The sequence below is a fragment of the Platichthys flesus genome, chromosome 20 (genome assembly GCF_949316205.1).
Source record: "Platichthys flesus chromosome 20, fPlaFle2.1, whole genome shotgun sequence".
Classification (NCBI taxonomy): domain Eukaryota; kingdom Metazoa; phylum Chordata; class Actinopteri; order Pleuronectiformes; family Pleuronectidae; genus Platichthys; species Platichthys flesus.
The window spans coordinates 5,932,774-5,955,920 of NC_084964.1; the positions used below are offsets into that span (position 1 = coordinate 5,932,774).

At 40.8% G+C, this 23,147-nt stretch overlaps 1 protein-coding gene across 4 annotated transcripts; it reads left to right on the forward strand.

Annotated features, from left to right (window-relative positions):
• Positions 1 to 597: 597 nt before the first annotated feature.
• Positions 598 to 20,798, forward strand: sap30bp (SAP30 binding protein). 4 transcript variants are annotated; one of them, XM_062378949.1, is made up of 11 exons: positions 598 to 747; positions 1,955 to 2,064; positions 3,579 to 3,623; positions 10,661 to 10,700; positions 15,077 to 15,165; positions 17,530 to 17,621; positions 17,802 to 17,914; positions 18,004 to 18,062; positions 18,176 to 18,238; positions 18,717 to 18,807; positions 19,937 to 20,798. In XM_062378949.1, exons 1-11 carry the CDS (start codon positions 654 to 656, stop codon positions 20,233 to 20,235), a joined length of 1,095 nt encoding a protein of 364 aa, XP_062234933.1. In that variant the 5' UTR covers positions 598 to 653; the 3' UTR covers positions 20,236 to 20,798. The 4 variants fall into 4 exon arrangements, with proteins under 4 accessions (XP_062234933.1, XP_062234935.1, XP_062234934.1 ...); XM_062378951.1 differs by having other exon boundaries at positions 20,054 to 20,798; XM_062378950.1 differs by lacking the exon at positions 18,176 to 18,238.
• Positions 20,799 to 23,147: the final 2,349 nt, after the last annotated feature.

Genomic DNA, 23,147 nt, shown 5'->3' on the forward strand with positions numbered 1-23,147 from the left:
TTAACTAACATTACAAATCAAGTACACATTGACTTTATTTGAGTATATCATTAAACTACGTGAATATGTTGGGCAATGCATTGCAAACATTTAAAGGAGTAGAAAGCAGAGATATTTGCTGATATATGTTGTGGAGTAAAAGTGAAAAGTAAAAGTAAATAAATCTACTTGAGTCAAGTGTAGATTCATGTCAAATATACTTTACTAAGTAAACGTACTTTGTTCTATCCCACCACTGCTAACCCCGACTAAAAATGTAAGTCTCCAAGTATTCAATGACATAAAAATAATCAAAACCTGAAGATTTGTACTTGACACAGTAATAATATACAGAACACAGAAACTGAAGGTTAATTAGGCACACTTACTTATGGGTCAAATAACAACTGCCAATAAAAAACGCCCATCAAATAGAAAACTGAAACAACCAGTTTCATTCTTGAATTATATAAAATATTCTAAAATAAAATAAAAACAACTGTGGCAGTAAAACCGCTCCGCCCCTCCTACAGTTTTATTTTGCACCGCCCCTCCCTGTGGTCTGAACTCGCTGAACAAACACACCGGCTGCTGTTGACGTCATTGCGCTTGCGCCTGCCCGAGCTCATGACGTTATTATTCTGCGACCAGACGTTTATGCGACTCCAACAGCGATGGCGAGCGGTAAAAAGAGTGCTCTCCTCTCCTCTTTGGCGGACTATGGGGACGACTCAGAGCCGGACTCAGACCCTGAATCAGAAGAGATTGGTACATTTTAATCATTTCTATTTTTCCAAGAATGGTTGGAAAGAACGCAGCTCAGAGCTTTATGAATCTCCCCGCGGAGCTTCGTGTGTTAGCTAACTATAGCTAGAAGCTAGCAAACATAGCTAGTTTACATATGCACAATACTTGATTTTAGAGTAAGAGTGATGACGTTCAGTCTCATGGAGTTACTTCATCAGAGGCCAGTTTGTCCACAGTCTCTCGTTAGTAATGTTTAATGGCGCCTAGTTGATGTAAGACATTAAAGGTCTCCATCATTTCCCAAACTGTTGTAGGCCAAGCTAGTGCTGGACGATATGGTCCAAAATAATACTCTTCCTTATGAGCAGAGAACGAAAAACACTTGATAAACAGCTAAACTATTTAAGTAGATCAGTAATGTGATTACACGATACATAAGCATTTTACAAATATATTTATTGGACCGTTGCTATAGATCCAAATTGTATTGTTATAGTTAATGATATTGTTTTATTGCCCAGCCTATCCGCGAATAAATCCGGTCCAGGCAATTTTTAAGAGGTTTGGATTTCACTGAATTATAAAGTGCACTTTAATCCAATATTTCAGCTAATGCATACATTTACAAGGGATTCCTAAATTGCTTTCTTCATATACGGGGCAATAAAAGTGGAAATAAACAAATACATGAATTCACATTAAATAGTATAAAATCTTATGAGTGGATGAGTGGCACACTGATGCATTACTGAACTTTGTCAGTGAGACACTTTTTTTCAAATCCCATTTCAGGACTTGATGAATATTTAGACAATTTTTCTATCATTTTCTGTAGATTGTAAAAAAAAATGTAGGCAATGTTTTTAATATATCTTGTGTCACTTTTGACGAACTGGCTGTTTGCTGTTCATGAAAAAGACAATCAGTTAAAGTAATAATATCTAGGTCACATTAAGTGGTGTAACAAAGATCAACAAATAAATCTGCGCGTTAAAACAATATATTTATTTAATGAAGATGAGTTTTTTGAATGGAGTGTAGTGTTGTGTCTTTGTGAAGGGACTGTCATGGTACTGTGGGGCTGGCATAAGTTAAAGCTACTGTTTACTGACCTAAGACTGTGATCTCATCTTTTCATTTTAGTACCAGCTGCCACTGTTTTCCTCTTGTAACTTTTATTCTGTGTTCTGTCCCTGCGCCTCTTTCATTTCTTCCTGTCCATTACCAGGGGGGCCTGGAGTGGCTCTGGTGTACGGCTACGGTGATGATGATCTGAACCGGACTGAGGATATAGAAGACAAGATCTCTAGAGATGAAGACAGCAGAGAGAGCAACTCGGTCAGTATTGAAGTTGTGAATTATACACTCTGAGTTTTATTGTTACTGACACTCAGCTGGATCCACCGATATGTGGCTGTAAAATATTTAAGTGATACAAAGCCATTGGGGGTCAGGCGTCAGAGAACATGATGGGATACTTTGACATGTTGATGATGCACAGAATCCTTATGGACCTCTGGGGGCGCTGAAAGGATTGTATCAATGCTTATCGTGTTAGACAGTAGCTGCATCATATTTGAGATCATAGGTTTTATAACAATTAGAATTTAAGCATAAAAACAAATCACTTATATGTTTGCTTAGATGTAGGATGACTGGCATCTAGTTCCTTCTATTCCATTGACATTATACTAAATCCAATAAAAATATTTCTACTACTGCAGAGACTTTTGAAAATTAATCTGTTGGAATTCTTTAGTCAAAAATGTTCTTTATAGTAGTAGCCTGCTGTTAGATTAAAGCTGGGCTGCACAATTATAGATAAAAGGGTAGTAATGATCGTGTGAATGAAGCCTCTATTGTTCAAAAATCCCAAAGCAATATGAGGTGATAATGATTCAATGTGCCCTCTTAAAAGTAGATATGAGTAAAACTGGATTTAGCAGCCACAACAATACAAAAGAAACCACTACAGTATATGAAGGACACGGTACAGTGGAGCGTATAGTTTTATATGTTATCCATCTTATCTATGTACAGACCAGCTATGTAGCATTAACCTGTGGCCACAGATATTACAATAAGAATTCCATTTCCATATATACATAACACATACAGTGACATTTTCTTTTCTGGTCAAAGAGGAGACGGTACATCATTTTAGAGACCAAATTATTTATTTGTTAGCAGATAAAATCATATGATACATCTTTAAAAGGCTTACAGCCATTGCCGAACAATGCCAAACTTTAGTTTTACAGTCTGAACAATGCAGAAAAGATGTGAATTTAATTTTATGTTTTTTTTACGTTTTCTTAATTTAAGTTCTATGTACTTCTAGTCATGGGTTTTTAAATAATGAAATTTACAGTTCAAATATCAAACATCATTTACATTTCTTTGCCAGGTAGGTGGACTAAAAACATCTTAAGAATTATTCCCAACTGTTTTTATAATATTGAATTGCTGATATGATTTACTATCAACAGAGCTGTTAAACTGCTGCCTCAGTTTAAGCTAAAAAATAAATTCACATCTTGTATATTCTCCTTTCCCTCCTTACTGATGTGTTTGTCACCATTATACAAGAATGATATGTGTGCCTGTTTTTCATAAAACTGTTTCCTCATCATTATATAATTTAAAATACCATAACAATTTGTCCATCTTGACCCATAAAATCACATTAGAAGAGAATGTACTAGAATTGGTATAGCCCATGGAAAGGGCTTAACTTTCTGGCAGTCAATTGTTGGGTGCTTCTTGTCATCTGGTTTGTGCTTCTGCTTGCTGCCTTCCTCCTAGTCCTTGGTCCTCTCAGTCTATAACCCTGTGCATTTTTGTTTTTATAGGAAATGGAAGAATCTGACGAGGGGAGGGAGCCAGATGAAGTTGAGGTATTTGAACACTCACCTGGTGACATGGGATAGATTGGATTTGGAAATGGATCAAGTCTGCTTTATTTCTTATTTGTTTTGTAACTAACCAAGTCAGTGGGTGGCTGGCCGGTACCGTTAAATCTGTTACAACATGCAGTGAAGACTCGTGTCACTAGATGGCCCTGTGGTGTCATGAATGCCTGTTTAAATAACAAATGATAAGCTTCATGTAGATGAGAGCGGGTCAGTGACTTAATGGCGAGAGTGACTCACAAAACGAACGTTAGAAAATGCCTGCTTTATCTGTGGCTATGTTTTACAGCCGGTCTTTGATTGATCCTAATCTGATAAACTCACCTTCTGGGAGAGTGTTATCTGTTCATTATAGCATCATTTAGAAATAACAGTTCCGACAAAGTAGGGAGACGATGATGTGGCAATCGTATTTCCCATGTTGAAGAAACACTATTCCCAGAAAGTTCTTGGTAAGCATAAATATTGAATGTCTTTTTATTTTTCCAGCCCTGAGAGGTCACACACGTCATTCACACAGCACACAGTTTTTTTTACCACATTAGGTCCAATGAAATAAAAAGTGAGGAGAAGCTTCTCAAACTTATGATCTGAGAGCCTATTTCCTCTTTGGAGAGAGAATCGGGCTCACCTTGCGTAACTGCCTGTAGCTCTCACGGAGCAGAGAGATTTAATTGACACACCAACGCTGTCAGTGTTTCCCCTACTTTTACAGCTTTTTTTGGGTGGGGGGGGGGCCCGCGGAAGCTCTCTGTCCGCTGGTGGGAGTGTGCTCACCTGTGTGTGTGCGCATCGGGATGGAACTCCGCCGTGAGCGATACAGAGAGCAGATGAGAAATCTAAACGCGCGACCATGTGGCGGGGGGGCGGAAAAAAGAAAAAGAGCTGTTACGTGCGCCGGAGCGTCCTCATGACTGCCTCTTGTCCAGTGCGATCGACCCACACTTCCTTCGCGGTCGACCGGTAGATCGCGATCGACGTAACGCGAGTAACGAACTCATTTAAATTTCAGTAATTGTAACTGCGTTACTTGATTTAAAAAAATACCTCGTTACATGATCGTTACCGCTAAAAGTAGTGGAATTACAGTAACGCGTTACTTTGTACTGCGTTACTCCCAATACTGATATCGGATGACATATTGGTAACGGCCATTTTTCAGTCTCCATGTCTGCCGTGTTCTAGTTTTGATACAGTAACCTCCTAAAAGAGGAATGACTGTAAACGTGATTTCTCAGTTTGCAGAACAGTGAGAAACGACTGTTCATTTCCAGAAATGCAGACTTCTAAGATGTTAGTGTAGGTGCTGCTATAAGCATCAGTTAAATCGGAACTAGAGTATTTCTTCACTTAAAAGAAGAGCGTGGTTGAATCCACTTATTGTAAGTCGCATTGGATAAAAGTGTCAGCTAAATAATAAGTAATGTGTGTAACAGAGCAAAGAAGAGCACAGACTAATGCTTTTCTCTGTGGAACACATGTTTTTCTCTTGCCTCGCAAGCAGTTTCAGCACCTGTGATAGACAGATGGTTCATCCAATCACGTTTGAAAGCGCCTGCCCATTTGTGAACAGTTTCCCATGAGGCCTCCCCCAGATCGTATTGTGTAACAGACCATCTGGCATGTCAGGTTTGATTTCTAGGTAATCCGATTTAGGTGTTCAAGGTCCATAAAGGATAAGTGCAGATCATTTTTGTGATCGCCCAATCCTTTTCTAGCACCATCATTAGGTCTCAATTTAAATCAGTGTTTTAGTTTATGACCAAGTACCTGAAAACCTAACAACATTCCCACAACTGTAATTTGTATTTACCACTGATTGTTAGCATGCTATTGCTAACATGATAAGCTAAGATGGTGAAAATGTTAAACAAAAAGCATGAGCGTGTTACGGTTCACATTAAGAGTGAACTAACATTCACATAGCTCAACAAGCATAGGTGTACATTTCAAGCCTTGTTTCAGCAAGACCAGTTTTTTTTGTTCTGGATTGAAAGGCAGAGGAGGCACCTTAATAGTGATCTTCTGAGATAGCAATTATCTTTTTTAAAAAAGAAATGAGCCCAGGTCCATAAATACCTAATAATACAACTGGAGAGCATCTTTCATTAGACACCCATCTACTCTTTCAAACCACCTTTTATTTTATAGAGCTGCAATCCTAGCCAACTATTGTGCAGCTGTTTTAACTCCTGACAGAGCTCCTCTTTACTGGTCAATGAACCTGAGGTTTACATTGGCCAAAATACAAAGTGTTAAACAAAGGTAGACTTTTTATTATGTAGACAAACAATAAATACACACACAAAAAAGTTCTCTGCCACCTAAACAATGTCTTTTATTCTATATGGATAGTTTAAAAGTGCTGTAATACCACAAAACAATAATAGCTAGGGAGTCCAGAACAACAGTATAGTATAGTTTGGTAGCTGCCCCGTTAGAGTGGTTTGCAGTTTATGTGGCTCTGTTGCACAAGACAGATGGCTGGATGACTTGCATATGCAGAACCTGAAATTAAATAGCAAGTGTTTGTTATTGTCATACTGTGGAATCAGATCAGGCATACAATTTCTTACACAGTCTGACTAAAAGCTTGGTATTGGTGATACACTGTGACTCAAGTTTTTTAATCAAATATACACTCAGGAGAAAAACTAGTTGAGCCTACCAATTGAGCTCTTAAAGCTAGGGTTGGTAATCCTGGAAAAACTAGCAAGAGCAGGCCACACCTTGAAAAAACACAACCGATACATCCCACCCCCTCTGATCAGCCCTCTCGTCAAAGCTACGCCCCTAAAACACATGAAATCTCGCTCACTGACAACCACTTACCTGATTTTTCTTTGACTCACTAACTCCTGGCTATCGTTTCTGCTTCAGCGAAATGTCTCATCGGCTCAAGATGTTCATGCACACAATCAGCCAGGTCAATAAGTGACAGACCGGTACGCCAGCCAATCATTTCATTGGGACTGAATGTAAAAGAGATTAAATGTTAAATGTTCAGTGATCAAAAGCTGGAACTGGAGTAGATTTGGTCAAACACATTCAACATGTTGAGCCACTTGAGGACGACCTATTTCTTCTAGATAAACACTGCATTTGATAACCATCAATTTCGGTCAAAATGAAAAACGATTGGTTGTGTTTCTCACAGTCCTCTGAGGGCCACAAATCCCAACTTTTGCCCATGGCATTTGGCACATGTAGAGAATTTCAACAAACAAGATCAAAATGTTTTAGAAACAACTTACCCAGCTTACCTTTAACACCAGTTCTCTTAAGCTATTTTGACAGCGTTCTTTTTGTTTAATTCTTCCTAATGTTGTGTGGTTTTGCTAAAAGCAGCTTGGACTTTGAACTTAGTGGCTAAATAATAATTCTCTATTCAGCAAAACTTTGAAGACACTGCTCCAGGGCTGCAGGTTTTTTGTGACCTCTGACTTTCCTGTGGAGGGGCCAAATGGGAAAGAAACATGAGATGTGGGATCAGGGAAATGATAGATGTTATGATGGGCTCCGTCTCACACAGCCGGTACAGTGTTTCCCCCAGTAAATGTCTCAGTCAAGGTGGTAAGCAGGTGGCGGTGCTGTTGGCGCGGCGCGTAGTGGCGCGGCGAAAATTTTTGGGGGTATTTTGCTCAAAGATGCCAGTACGCATGAATGAAATAAACAACTGTTTATTTCAATATAAATAAACAACAGTAGGTACAAATGTTGTGGAAAACATGCAGACACTACAAAATAGGGTTTAAGCCGGTTTTTAAGAAAAATCAAGCTGCCTCGGAAGATGACAGTTTGTGATGTCGGATTCCGTTCAAATTAACCGCCTATTCATTGTGGACGGCAAGAAAAAAAAAGTTTTCGCGCATGCGCACCTGATTCTGTATGATTTAACATGTACGCAAATAAGCATCATTCTTTGTGCCTTTTTTACGTAAATGGTATGCCACATAAGCCTTTACGTTACATATCATTCATGGACCAATTAAAATCGAGATATTACTAGACATTTACGCAGCTTAAGGCCAATGTATGCTACTCCGAGTCCGTTGCGGACTGACGGACGGATGGAGCGGACGGACCCTTTTTGATTTATAGTTCTACGAGCCTTTTTGTTGTGAAAACAATTCACCGCCAGAACAGTAGATGGCGCAACTGAAGTCGAGCTTAGAGAAGCCTACCTCATGAGGTATATAGAAGAAGTCCACGCTGGTTTATTTACGTCCTCCCGGCTCCTCACACACAGTGAACGATGGAAGCTAACAGAAAAAGGATGTTGATGACGCGACAGATTTTGCTGAATAAAGTGACACCCAGCGGGTCATAATGCTTATGTTATCGTGTCTTAACGCAGCGGTTCCCCGGTCTTGTTTCCAAACTGCGTTGCTAATTCAACAGCTGCAACAGCTTGAAGCTACACGGAGGCAGCTAGCTTCCCCCCAGCTTCCACACACAGTCAGCAGGGACACCCGATACTAACTACTACCGTTAGTTAGTTAGTTAGTTTGCTTCTAACCTGACGGTGTTTGAGAAAGCGTGTCATGAGCCGTGGGATTAAAGTCAGCGGGTTTTTGCGCTGTTCCCACCGCAGTTAGCATGGTGGTTAGCCCGCTAGCCACGTTATGAAAGTTCGTTATTACAGTATGTGACCGTACACACGTGCCGTAAGTGCTCTAACCAGCCACCGTCAGCCGGACAACGCCGCTGGCTTAACACACTTGTCACATTAATTATAGAGTCGTAGTTGTGATTTTGGTTTATTGTGATGTAGGGAATGGAACAGGAAGTTTCCATTCCGAAATGCTGGCGTTAGCGGACCAATCACAGCCAAGGGCTATCCGTGGGCTCTCCGCCATTTCGACGTGTAGTTAGAAAAAGGAGAGCTGCACGAAAAGCTCTCCGAGGAGCCGCGGAGAGGCACGGAGAGGGCGTTCCACGTTGGAGAAGGCGGTCCTATCTGTCCGTGTCCGTCAAAACGGAGAAGCATACATTGGCCTTTAGGCCAACGTCATTACGTTGGCCATGCTCATTCACGTCGCGTTACCCCCGCGGATTTTTAAGTCAACATTGCAGCTGCCGTGTCCGTGCCCGCAGATATTTCAGACTGGAGGAATTTTAACAAATTGGATTATAATTTAAAAAGGAACAGAATGAATAGCAAGAGAAAGGCCTGCGCCAGCCTTGGACGGTGTACAGCAGCAACAGGGACAAACAATGTTCGAGCATTTCAAACGGACAGGTAGCCTACATGAACGGAAGGATGCTAGCTAGCTGTGCTGTCAGTCAGACTGTCCCTGGATTACTATGGTATTGCTTATTTCTACAGCCAGGGAGTCAGATTGGTGAGTCAGAAACTTTTTGGGGGTTTATTTAATAATAAAGTTGGATGAATTGATACCGAGTGCAATCCATTCTGCATTTTATATTCAATTGAGCAGTTGTGTTTTCATTGTTACTGACGGACAAACCTAAGCTCTGCAATGTGGATAAATGGTTACATTCTGATGCTGGACAGGTCCATGGGGCACATGCTACTGGTACTATATCTATTAACAAAGTTTATGGAGTGGAGTTGCCATCAGTTATGCTGTAGTCCTACATAATGATGAATGCTGTCTTTTATTTTTAAGTTGAATAGAAGTAGTACCGGTAGTTTGAATCGGCGAAGGTTTGACTTGTTGCCTTATGTTTATTCTGCCCTCGGTGTGAGGGACGGGTCCGTTAAGTCGATGGATGCGATGTTTAATCATTTAGACCAAACTACAGTAGGCTACGGGCAAACCTGAAGTCACCGTCGTGACATTTCATATACGTCCCGTGTGTGTGTGTGTGTGTGTGTGTGTGTGTGTGTGTGTGTGTGTGTGTGTGTGTGTGTGTGTGTGTGTGTGTGTGTGTGTGTGTGTGTGTGTGTGTGTGTGTGTGTGTGTGTGTGTGTGTGTGTGTGTGTGTGTGTGTGTGTGTGTGTGTGTGTGTGTGTGTGTGTGTGTGTGTGTGTGTGTGTGTAAGAAAGGGAGGAACTTATTTGAAATCGGCCGTGCGTGCCTGTTTGTTGTTTATTGTTTTTGATTTAACAATATATAGGTTCAGAGAAATCTGGCTTTCAGAACTCAGTGCCTACCCACTCACTGACCTCACCGCACGTCACTGGCGGTAGATTGACAGGTGACTATGATAGACTATGCAACAATATATTCAACCACCAGATGTCGCCGTCTCAATTACACTCAAAAAACTTTATTGGCACGACTAATGTTGTAAACAGTATTACCTGAGTATTATCAATGCCATTTTTTTTTTTTTTTCAACTTTTTTTTTTTTTTTTTTTTTTTTTTCAATACATTGGTAGTCAAGGCGGGGCCCTAGTCTTGTTAAGGCGGCCGCCTTAACAAGATAGTGCTGGGGGAAACCCTGCGGTACTTTTTTTTGTCTTGGATTTTTGCCAGCAGCTAGTGCTGTGCCTCCACGGCATTCTGTCCTCCGCCTCCTTGTGATTTCAGGACAATTCTTTGATGCGCCTGTGAGGTTGCTAGGTGACGACGTTGTTCCTGTGAATAAGGACACTGTTCGTGTGTGCTGAACCTGTGTTGTGCCCACAGTGCTGGCACAACAGGCGGCATATTTTAGAGGTTGTACATGACTCCTCCTGCTGGGTCAAGGCCTTCACTGGAAACTGCCTGGATTTACTGTTCTGGTTTCTTTGCTTCTTAGAATCTGTTCTCCTGTCTGCCTCTGTTCTGTGATGCACTCTGTCCCATTCACATCTGTGATTTGTAGGTTTCTGCTACTAATGGAATTAGCTTTTTTTCCCCCAGCGCAACAGTTCTATAGCAATTCACCTCATCAACCCACTTGTAACTAACAAACACTGCCAAAGCTGAGAACATGGTTCAAGACAACATCTACCACTGGTGCTGTTCATGTTTCCCTCAACTGAGGGTTAATGGTTTGTTCTCCTCTCTAGACTTAAATATCATGTTTGTCCCTCTGTCTCCCTCCTCCCTCTTCTGTTTTTTATACAGATCCCAGAAGCAGAGAGAAAGGACCCCAATGAGCTTGTTGGTGAGTTCACACCATAGATTTTATATAAAGTGTTCACACACACACACACACATTTTGAGCAACTTTTAAAGTTAACTCCACATATACTGCATAGTCCACAAAGCTGTTTGAACGGTATCTAATGCTGATTATGAGGTATCTGCTGGGCATAACCGCCTTTTTAAAGGGATTGCCAAATATTTTATAAAATGACCAGTCATATTTGTATTAGATTGCAAGAACATCGGGCAACTATTGATTTACACAAAAAATTAACATGGCAAGCATCCAAACATTTCTGCTATTTATTCATATGACCATTCATCCAAGTAGTCATATGTGTATTTATTTTTTTTGTATATTGCAGATAAATGTGAAAATACTAAATAATTTAGAATAGACTTTAAAAATATATGTTATTATTGCTGTTAGTGTAATTTGTAAGAAATAAGGTTTTCAATTAAAAAAAATCTGACAACAACAGTAAGTGAATGACTAAGGCTTACAAGGACAAACTCTGATTACAGCCTTTACTGCATCAAGGTGGCCCAACCTGCCCCCCTTAGCAGCACCAGTGTACTGAGGGCATTACTCAACAAAGGTCAACAAGTAACTTCTCCTCTGATGTTATCTAATCACTCAATAAAAGAACTGATCTTTTTATAAACTGAATTCCCATTTATGTTCCTGGATAAACAGGGCGTCACTTCTTCTGCAATAAAGAAGGTAAAACACTCACTTAAGTGAGCGCAGCTCAGAGGAGGAGTGAGGAGGAAGCAGATTCCGATAAGAGACTCTGACACATACAGGAAGACCGGATATTTAATGTGCGTCGTTCAGATCCTGAAACAGCAGTGTTATAATATCAGAGGCAGGACATCGCTAAAACAATTAAAGTAGCTGAAAACATGAATCAATTATGTTCTTTCTCTGCATCGATGCAGAGTCGTCCACGTCTGCATCCCGATGCATCTAAGAATCAAGATATTTTCATATTAAGAAGTGATTTATCTACTGTGAAAATGGGTACTATTGCAAAGTGTTGTGGTCTATATGGTATTATGCACATCATTCAAATATTATTAATTTATTTATTCAAAACTTAAATAACCCTGTGAAAAAACTCTGTAATAATCCTCAGCTGAAAAGAGTCATCAGTTAATGCACTAATGACTTGTTATAGTGACATTTACAAAAAACTGCAGCACTCTGCTTTTCTTAGAAACAAACATTTCTTAGAATACAACTGTTAAATATATACTGTATCTTTTTGACCCACCCTTAGTGGGGAAACAATCGGCTTGAGGCTGCCTAAGTGTTTAAGATAGGTTGGTCACAGAGCATTGGTTCTAATTTTTCTGACAATGCTAAAACACGAATTCACGTATAATAAGACACATTGATAGTTGGATAGGATGTAAGAATCCGGCTGTGACTCATCGTGTCAGCCAGGTGTAGGTGCAGTGACTTTGTGAATCACTGACTGGCCCCAGGTGACTTATATAAACCTGGCCAGCATGAGACTGACAGGTGGGTTAGGAAGCTCAGTGGTTAATGAGTAATGACTGACACGTGTGCGTGTGCGCGCATCCTACCAGAGAGGAAATGACTGATACAGGGAGTGGCGTTTTATACACCAGTCAGTTGGACCAGAAACTTTTCACACTGATGGTTTCCTGTCTGCTGTTGGTTTATATGGGCCTGTAGCTGTATGCAGATGATACACTGCAGCACTCATCCTCATTAGCTTCAACAATGAGATTATAAACTCTGCCGGAGAGGATATGTTTTCATCCTTGTGTTTGTTAGCAAGATTATGCACAGACTATTGGACAGATTACCATGAAACTTGGTGGAAGAACGGGATATGGGCTAGGGAAGAACCTATCAACTGTTGGTGTGGATCCAGACCCAGGGATAGATTTATCACATTAACATTAACAATAGCGGAGAGAACTTGATGGATCATGTCCACAGAATAGCTCCCGCTCACCACCACAACCAGTGTACTACAGTAGCAGAGTGTGACTCATACTCTGGGCCTGGACACTTGACATTCCTGCAGCGGAGCTTGGCTCCTCTGTGTTGTCTGTCAGTAAATGTCACAGTGCGTCTGGCAAAAGGCCTCCTGTCAGCGGGCTGAAGACCCCTCTTTGTCCGTTTACTGAAGGGACGGACTGTCTGTCCAGAAAGATCCTCAGGGCACAGATTGTGACTTTCTGTCTGTTTTTCGGGAAGTCAGATGGTAATTTCGATGCCGAATATAATCTTTTCTCTGTCTGTTGTTCCGATGTTCCTCTCCTGACCGTGCTGCTCTTTATGAGAATATTCATCACACATCGAGCCGAATGACAAACAGGGAGGTTTATTTACACATACAGTGATGTGTTCACTGTCATTATGGAGGCTACAGACTTTGTTTTGGTGTTTAACTTAGAGTTTTCCAACAAGGCGAGAAACTTATCACGTAAACCTCTTGTTGTGTGGGGTAGATTAGCAGGCTTCCACAATCCCAAACTACCTCTAAACGCATGTGACTCATCAGACTTGTCTTATCAGGTTTTTCTGATTGTTGGAGCTCCGTCGGTATTTCCTGGGTACTGTACCAAACTAGTTGTTACATGACCATTTAGTAATCATGTCAATGAAGAGCTGCTTATATTTTCTTCTATCAGAAATTGGTATGTGCCAGGATACATACTTTCCTTAACTTATGTGTTCAATCGATTTATCAGTTGGGCGATTAAAAAAAAAAAAGAAAAATCAATCTTTGTGACAGACATATCAGTCTCGGCTTTTATGTTTGCAGATATGTGCTAATATTAAGGCTTTTATTTTATTGAATAAACAATAGACATTAGGTATGCATTAATGTTAATTTATAACCCAGAAATGGTTTATTTTCTTAATCGTTCTACATCATTGCTTGTATTTGTTTGCCTCCGTTGCCTAGGAGGTGGTAAATCATAAGGCTATCAGCTAGGGGGCTCCACTGAGGGGAGGTATTGCTCCTCTGACTTTCCAGACAGATCAGATTGACAAGTCTGAATCTCCTCATGTCAATTTGTGGTCTCGCATGATCAGAAGATCCTGAAAAACTGCAAAATTACCGAAGGGACGAACGGCTACAAAGAGCTTGTCAGTATATACCAGCATGGTATATCGACACACACACAAACAGACTCTCGCACTCACTCACACTTAGGCCAAAGTTCAGCCCTGGCACAGTCCCACAGGCACGGGTTTAGTTCGCTGTGCATCAGTGACATTTATGTCAAAAGAAATAGTTTAGCCCTGGCAGATGAACCACAAGCCATACAACCTCTCATTCTCTACAAAGTTTTTTTTTTCTTAACCCCTAATATTTCTAGCTACTGATCAAAAATAAGTAAACAACATTACAAATCTGAACAGACATTAAATGTAAACAAAAATGTTTTAGTTTTTCATTGCTCCTAAAAACCATTTGAAGACTCCTGAAGTAAAATTGTGTATGTAAATATATTGTGTATGTAAATACAAAGTATCAGGTTGAGTACAGTTTTGAATTTTCTTTAAGTTTGTTGCCTATAAAACTCAACACTGGTCAGGTCATGACGCTAAGGTTTAATACCCTTCTTTAGTTATTGGTTTATTGAAATTTTTTCTGAGAAATATTGGAAATCATCATAACATCAAGTCAAAGAAGTCGATACAGTTGAAGTAGTTTCATGGAATTTTCCTCTTTAATGTTTTGAAAGAAGTGTTCAGCAGAACATATCCTTCACCAGTCCAGTCAAGTTTTTACTTGTAGACGATCAGCACAGTATGTCGGCAGGCTCAAGCTCCTGATTCGTGCGCACATGCACACACAGCAAACAGCTTGCAGTGGTAACGATTGACAGCGCTGGACGACTCTAAGGACTATCTGTCTGATTGAGATGTAGAGTGACACTGAAGAATTCCTGGCCTGAAGTCAGGCAAATCACAGAGAGCCAAGTCAAGCAGGGAGAGCAAAACAAGTGAGGGAGGGAGGAGGGGAGAGGAGCCTCCCTTCTCCTCACAAGCCCCGGCAACTGGCACTCCCTGCCCTGCCCAGAACATGCACTCCTCATACCTATCTGATCTATAAAACCCGCCGGCACACAAACTCAGGGGCTCTGATGAATAACAGAATGCTCAGGAATTCAGCCTTAATGTTTCCCTAACAGAAGAACATTTCTCTAATTAACCAGGGATTTCTCCAGTGCATACCCATATCCCACCTTCCCTCTGATATATCCTGTTATAATCCAAACCCAGTTTCACTGTCTTTGACAACAGTGGCTTCTTACTCGAACCTTTTTCTGCAGGTATAGACATGCAAACCGTGACTGAGATAAGAATTATACAAACTCATGTTTTTGTCTCCCTGGCAGCTCTTTTCTCAGAGAAGGTGAGGAACATGTCACCAGATGAAATCAGGATTCCCCCTGAGCCCCCCGGACGCTGCTCGAGCCAACTCCAGGTAGATAATCCTCCACTGTCATGTGATTGTCCAAACAAATGACTTCAAAGTTTTACGCTCAGTGCACTATCCACTGCTCCTGTCATATTGTGTATACAGATGGGATGTATCTACAATTACATCTGTTAATGTGACCATTGAGGACGGACGTAGCTAGGGTTGCATCCATGTCTACATCCATACTACTACATTTTCAAACAAAAACAATCACCGTCCCCATATCGGTTTTAAACCCTGTCCATACTAAAATGCCCCTTCTTGCAAATCCATATACCACTAATGTACACTGGGCAAGCATATCTAGTGAAAACAGGAAGTCATGTGTGTCCTGCTGTTCATGGGAATTGTTGCGGTTATCAGTTGTATCATTGTAAATACATCAGTCAGCAACGCTTGTAATTACAATAATCATATTTTACAGTTGTATCCAGTTTTAGTTGATGCCTTTTTAACTGGAAACGTAGTCGTTCAGATGTAACCTCAGAGCATGAGCCTGCTTGCACAGCATTGGGGTATTAAGCAAGGTCTCTGACTGGTTTTAAGCTCTGGATAAACCCTTTCCAGTAAGTAAATTCATCCAACCAGAAGATAAGTTCTTGTCCTTGTTTCCCTAAAGGAGCATATAGGTTTCATAAGCAGATAAACAGTCCGAACCCGCCCCCTTTGGCACACGCACAACATTCTAGAGCTTGGGGTCCAAGGTCAAGAGTTAAAAAAGCAAGTTTAAAGGCCTCACTTTGACACATAGAGACAGTCAAAATAGCCTGTTCCACCACGCCAAGTGAATAATGAAGAAGTTTCACTTGCTCCCTCTGGGCTTAAAAAATACATTCCAGTGGCGGCGTAAATCCTCAGACTCGCCCCTCTAATTAAAACAGCACACAGTGTCATCTTCTCTCAGTTTACTTTCACAAGCACTGCTCCCTTTCTCGCTCTCTCTGCCCGGTTGCTGTACATTTGGTGCGGTTAACTGCAGCCAGGTTTGTTCTGAGAGGAGCTGAGGCACGTCGGGGCACACAGCTGACTAAGTGAACAGCTCAGCATTTCCCCTGTCGGGCTCACACCCCCACCACCTCCAGCCCGCCCCACCTTTCAGTTGAACAACTTATGATTCACCTCACCAGAACTGCCTGGATATCCCTGCCCTCGGGTTACGCAGGAGCATGTGTACGCTTAGGAGGCCGATGATAGAATTAGCAAAGATTATATTCTTGCATTTTTGTGAACAAGTAGCTCTCGCAATCAAGCCGTGATCTCAGGCTCAGATTATGCCCCTAGACTATTCCTTCAACTGCATTTGTCTTTTTTCTCTCAATAAAAGAACAAGGACATCATGAAAACAGGATTTTTATTAGAGCCCAACCCATAAACCATTGGGCAGAGCGTGGCCTAGGGGATAGAGTGGGTGCTCTGCAACAAGAAGGTTGCTGGTTCGAATCCCACTCTTTCCCATCTGCATGCCTAAGTGTCCTTGGCAAGATACTGAACCCCTAAATGGCCCCTCATAAATGTTGTTTGTCAGCTAAATGACATGTAATGTAATGTAAATCGGTTTGCTGATAATCTTTAGGTATGAGCCTATCAGAGGCATATCAGTGTTGCCTTTTATAACTATAGCTACTATGCAATCTGTTACCGACTTAACCATGCAGAAAGATGTACATTCATTTCAGCATTTTACATTAAATAAAACTCAGCACAAATAGGCCCGGACTTCCTCCTGAGTTTGTCTTTCACATATGAACAACGTAGCAGGAGATTCTCTGCTCAGACGAGTTCACAACAACACACAAATCTCCGTAGCGTTCAGATGGGGGGGATGCAGCAGGCGGAGGCAAGATGTAACATGTAAATTCCAGTGCAGGGATGACATGCTTTTGTTTACTTGGACACTGGCATTAGCTCTTATCACCATTAGCTCTGGATATTATTATTATTTTTTATTGGTGGTTTTGTTTTTTTTGCATCTGCCGTGTGTTATAAATGTCATCCATACGCCCACTCACTCCCTGGTGAAGAAACTCTGCAAAAAGTCAGCTCAGACATCTCTTACCTTCATTCAGGTCTCATTAATCATCACCATGGTTACATCTGCAAGCTCCCTGTGGCCTCATTGAACCTGGTTGTCAAATGTTTTAGGAACTTTGTGTGCAATGGCCCCTTTCCCACTCAACGCTCACCGATCATATACAGTGTGTGTGTGTATGTATATATATATAGGTTTTGTTTATGTGATGACACAGACTGCATGTCCTGCCAAATGTGGAGGTAGCTGAGTCATTGCAGAGATGTTGGTCTTCCCACGCTGAAGTTTGACCCGCTGACAGCTCATGGCCTCCATCGATTTGTTATGTGTCGAAACAGGAGAAGATCCACAAGCTGTACGAGAGGAAGCTGCATGGAGATTTTGACACGAACAACCACATCCAGAAAAAGAAAGAATTCAGAAACCCAAGGTATGCTTTCACAGTCAACAAAGACACTTGCTTACTCACTCTCACACACACTGAGCGCTATTTACACATGATACCAGCTGTGCTTAAACAAAAATATTTGTTTTCTCTGCCCACAAATGCAAACAAGCAACAAGTGTTTTCAAGCGTCTTATCGGGTTTAATTCTCTTATCTGTTTTCAGTATTTACGAGAAGCTCATTCAGTTCTGCGCCATAGATGAACTGGGAACCAACTACCCTAAAGATATGTTCAATCCCCATGGCTGGTCAGAAGACTCTTATTACGAAGCTCTAGGTACAACAGTGTTATATAATTCCACACAGTTCTCTCTCATCCCAGCTTTACACCCATACACACCATCTCTTTTAATTCATTTCTTTCAGCTAAAGCCCAGAAAGTGGACATGGACAAACTGGAGAAAGCCAAGAAGGACCGGACCAAGGTGAGATGAGCAGCGAAGACAAGCCTGCTGACTGTTCTCTTTTTCTTTTTCTTTTTTTGCGTCAGGAGGGCAAGTCTTTACCAGCTTGTTTTCTGCTTTACGTCCTTCATCAGACGCACGCAGGAATCAACGCTGCCAAGTTCTGCTCTCGTGTCAGCAGGGCGAGCCCAGCGCAGGTTTACAGCTCAGCCTTGCCCCTTCGGGTTGAATCGTTTGTTGGCAGCTCCCTGCTTTTGCCATTTTCTGTTTGAAATAATCAATCCGAGATAAATATCTTGTCAGTGCTGGGACTGAGAGCTGAAAGGTGTCTGTTAAAAACTTGCACGAATGCCCCGAAAACAACGTGGGCTGCATTGTTGAAAAGTGGACTTGAATGAACATGTACAGGAGCTCTTCTTGTTCTCCACTGTGAAATTCAGTCATTGGTATGCAGTCACAGTAATGCAGTAAGATGTGAGAATGAAACCAGACAAAGTCATTTTGTTCCCCTCACTTGACAGATACTGCCGACGTTCCCTTGAGCAAAACACATAGATCGTTCGGTGGAGCTTCTCAGCATTCTGTTGGGGTTGTAGGTTAAAAACTTTGGCACATCAAAGAGCAGCAGGAACTTATTTGTGTATACCAGTGTCTAATGTTGTGTGTGTTTGATAGATTGAGTTTGTCACGGGGACTAAAAAGGGCGCCAACCCCTCCAACTCTTCAGCATCCACCACCAGCAACACCAGCACCACCACAGCCACAGGTAAACATCCACCACTGCAGCACCTCTCAGACGTTATCATTAAACTTTACATGTCAGTTTTTACATGTTTAGATTAGCCCCCGGCTCAGTGATGGCTAACTATCCCCCTGGGCATAGTTGGTTTAAAATCTTTCTGTATCACATTAAATATCCACAAATTATTTGGCAACACTCAAAACCTGTACGATTTATTTTTAGTGTAATGATAAAAAAACTCTTCATCAGGACTTTCATCAAGCAGCAAAAGCAAGAGAGTCGACAGCGAGCATCACTTTTAGATTAAGATGTAATGAACTGAGATTGGTCCACAGAAATACAGCCTCAGGGAGATTGACTTTTCACCACCGAGCTCTGCACATTTGAAACCACAGGGGGAAAAAGCTGATATTTCATGTGAAATAACAGATTGTGTTCACATGGGACTTCTTTACCCACAATAACAATCTGTTGAATTTGTTTTTAGAGCTTTTGAGCAGCCAATCAGGCACCTACAAAATGAATTTTTCTAAAATCTATCACTTAAAATAATATTTCTGTTTTTTGCAGATTTAGCTGTTTCACTGTGGTGTACCTCTATAAATAATTATCTAATTATATTATAATGCAGAACATTTTAGAAACCGACATTTATGTTTGAATGCCAGATAACTATTATTAAATATGACACATAAAGGGAATATACACTCCGCAGAATAAAGATTATAGATTAGGTTGTAGTAGATTACAATTAGGTGGCATTGTGGATGTGGCTGTGCGTTGTGTTGTATTACAGGTAGAGCCAATATGCACGTGTATGAAAACTTTTATTCTATATAATTATAAAATCAATGCAATTATTTTTACATAAAAGTGTTACCCCCCCCAGCAGTGTTATCAGCATCAGTCCCCAAAATCCATATTGGTCAGCCTCTTGTTACGGTATTACTCAACTTAAGCTTCAACGATCACGTTGAATCAATAAACCGCTCTTTTTTAAAGTATATCAGTTCTAGTATTGTTTATAGACATGTCCACTCGCAAACAGGATTCCTCTTCCCTTTCTTTTAGGCACATTGCTTCATGTCTTGGTACAACCTGTAGACCAGTGGAATTTAGCACCTCACCTGCATGCATGTGTATGTGTGTTCAGCACAAGACAAACCTAAAACCATCACAACTAGTTGTCAAAAGCTCCACGGTGCCAGTCGAGTAAAGCCAGGAGGCCTTTCCCGCCGGACCCTCTCACTGAATCTCCTCTTATCAACAGACGCCCAGAAGAGGAAAAGCAAGTGGGACTCTGCGATCCCTGTGACCCTGGCCCAGCCCGCCCTCATCACCACCACCACCGCCACCCTGCCTGCCGTAGTCTCCGTGACCACCACTGCTAGCGGCACCAAAACCACCGTCATCTCTGCCGTGGGCACCATCCTGAAGAAAGCAAAGCAGTGAACGTTATGTATATATATATTTGTGGACAAGATGCAGAGCGAGGGCAAACGGACTGAGGGACACTTGGTGTACCTTTTTCTTCTTTTCTTTTTTTAGAACAAACCTACAAACACACTCTGCTACACTTGGACAAAGACTTAACCGCCTTCTATCTCTGGGATACATCTGCACTATCGTATCATACAGCCAAACTCACAGTTTGGTGAGAAAACTCAAAGACCCTCTGAATCTCAGAAAGTGACGCCGGCTGATCTAATGCTGATATAAAAATGTGTGTTGTTCTTTTTCTGATTTGTCGGCAACAGTTGTTTGTCTAAATATGATGGTGACTAAAACGGAAGAAGGGTTCCAAACAGACAAGCTAGAAAAATCTGAGCTGTTTTTTTATTTTTATATCCATGATTCTGGTGCAGTATTTTAACACCACCTTTAGCAGTTAGCTCAACATGTGCATCGGTTTTGTTTTGATCATCAGCATATTCTCCTGGCTCTGGTAGATTTTTTACACTTGTACATATGTGTTGATGATAAGGTGAATAAATGGATCAGATGTTGCCTTTTCAGTTGGATTATAGTCTTATTTTATTCTTGTTTTTTTTATTGGATCAGAAACAGGATGGGGAATTTTTCTATTTAGCTGCTATTAAAATTGACCTTCACGCTTGTTTACTGCCGATAACTTCTCAGAACCTTTCACACTGCAGCACAGTAACGCTGGGTGCAGTCTTTTAACCAAACACTGAAAATATGTAGAGATGTCTTCTTTGTTTTCTAAATGCTCTCTGTCTTAACCTAATCTTGAATTCCCACTGATTGCAAATGTCATTAAAGGTAAACAATGTCCAGAAATTAAAGGTGGGGTAAGAGATATTTATACAAAACACTTTAAGTCAAAATCTGGTTTAAACACAGCCCTGGGGCCTCATCTGTAAAAAAAAAAAAAAACAGTGTAGGTGCAAACAATAGCAGAAAATCTGATTTATAAAATCATGCGCACGCAGTCCTGAACGCAATGTTCACTTTATAAATCCCAGTCCACCTGGAAACATATGTACTTGAATCTGTACTTATTGACTGTTCAATGACTGTGATACTGGACTCTGTTCAGCACAAATATCACAGATCTATAGAAAATATATCAGCTGATCAGTCATCGTCATGGGACAATAAATCTTTTGTGATTGCAACTCACGTCTGAATCGCCATTTTCCCGTCTCCAAAATGTTTGTACACTTGGGTCGTTGTCAGTTTTTGAAGTGCGCTCCTTCTCCCATCACGTTGTGTTTTATAAATCCCAGCTTTTTTGTGAGAATTGACGTACGCAAGTTTCAGGCCCCGTTTTGTGCGTATATAATGAACAGTTATAAATGAGGCCCCTGCTCTGTATTTAGAAAACAATGAAAGCTGGATGACCTGAACACCACAACGCTGTTCATGCCAATTAAAGTAATGGTGTTTGTGCTCAGGTACAGGATGAGCGGGAGCGAGAACTTTGAATCATAAACGGCACTCCCCATAGTTATTAACGTCTTAAACAGCATAACTATGCAAATCCTTTTTATTTGTTCGAGCAATTTATAATAAAAAACGTGTAAAGGTCAACTGTTTTACAACGTAACAACTGCTGTTAAACAATTATTCCAACACTGGTTATTTTCACAGTTGCGCTCAAAATGCCAAGTCCTGAAGCATCAGCAACTACAAGTAACCTAAAGAAGATAGCGAAAAGGCTGAAGACCAGAGTGATCACTGGGGCCACTATGTGAGCTTCACTGGCTACACAACGATACCTAGCGTCCTCCAAGCGGGAGCAACCAGTCACTAACACTGGTGGGGCTGAGGTACATCAGTGAGTGTTTGTCTGCTTCTTGGAGAGCAGACAGACACTCGCTGTCTTATTTCAACTTGTTGAGATCAGTGGAGCACCTGGGCAATGCCTGTGCATGAATGTGGGGGGGTGGAGCAATGGAGGAAGGTTTGACTCAAACACCAGATTGAGGGGGATCCTTTTTATTCAACGTTGTAGCTTCAAATTAAGCAAAATGAAACAGAAGGGCTGATTAAAACCATGTTTTCATTTAGAAGATGATAAGGTGTGTCACCTGGGTGTGAAGCTGACTCGTACAGAGTCACCAGAAGCTGCAGTCAAGATTGGGGTGTGAGTCATTCGGTTGAATCGTACCCACATTTGGAAACAGGCCACTATACTCATGCGTACTTTGGTACATTCGATGAACACGTGTCCTTTTTCCTCTTGTTGCACAAGCTGCTCTCGCAGCTGGAGTGCCTGAAGATGGAGATGACCACACGAGCCAGCAACGCCTGTCTCATGCACTCACAGATATCGGTCTTCTAAAGGTGCCTGATTTTATTTCATCAAAATCCATGAATTATTCCGCAAGAAAATCAGTCAAAATGTCAAGAAACTATCCAACACCAATCAATAATTGAGTGATTAGTTTCATATATGAGTGTTAATTGAAGTTGAATTTATGTGATTAGTAAAATAGGAGTGTTAATTGAAGATTAATTTGTGATTACTAAAACATTCGTGTTTTAATTAAAGTATAATTGATGTGATTCATTTTAATTGACGTTTAATTGATGTGATTAGTAACACATGTGAGCGTCAAGTTTAGTTTAATTCATATGATTAATGTTAATTGAAGTTTAACTAATTTGATATGTAACACATGAGGGTTGAATGAAGTTTAATTGATGTGTTTAGTGTTAAATAACAAAGAACTTTTAGAAAAGTTCTTTTCTTCTGTGACTGAGGTTATAAACACAAATAAAACATGTTTGCAACTTTTTAAAGTATTACTAATTAAATCATCTAATACGTAAAATGTATTCGTATTGTGTTATCATACAGGAATAAGTTATGTGTGAGTGCTCTCAGTTTTGTTTGT

Bases quoted from the DNA above. Each gene is read 5' to 3' on its own strand.
- sap30bp (XM_062378949.1), top strand. From the start codon at position 654: ATGGCGAGCGGTAAAAAGAGTGCTCTCCTCTCCTCTTTGGCGGACTAT. The intron at 3,624-10,660 runs GTATTTGAACAC...TTTTTTATACAG, and splicing joins GGGAGCCAGATGAAGTTGAG to ATCCCAGAAGCAGAGAGAAA. The intron at 18,808-19,936 runs GTAAACATCCAC...ATGTGTGTTCAG, and splicing joins CAGCACCACCACAGCCACAG to CACAAGACAAACCTAAAACC.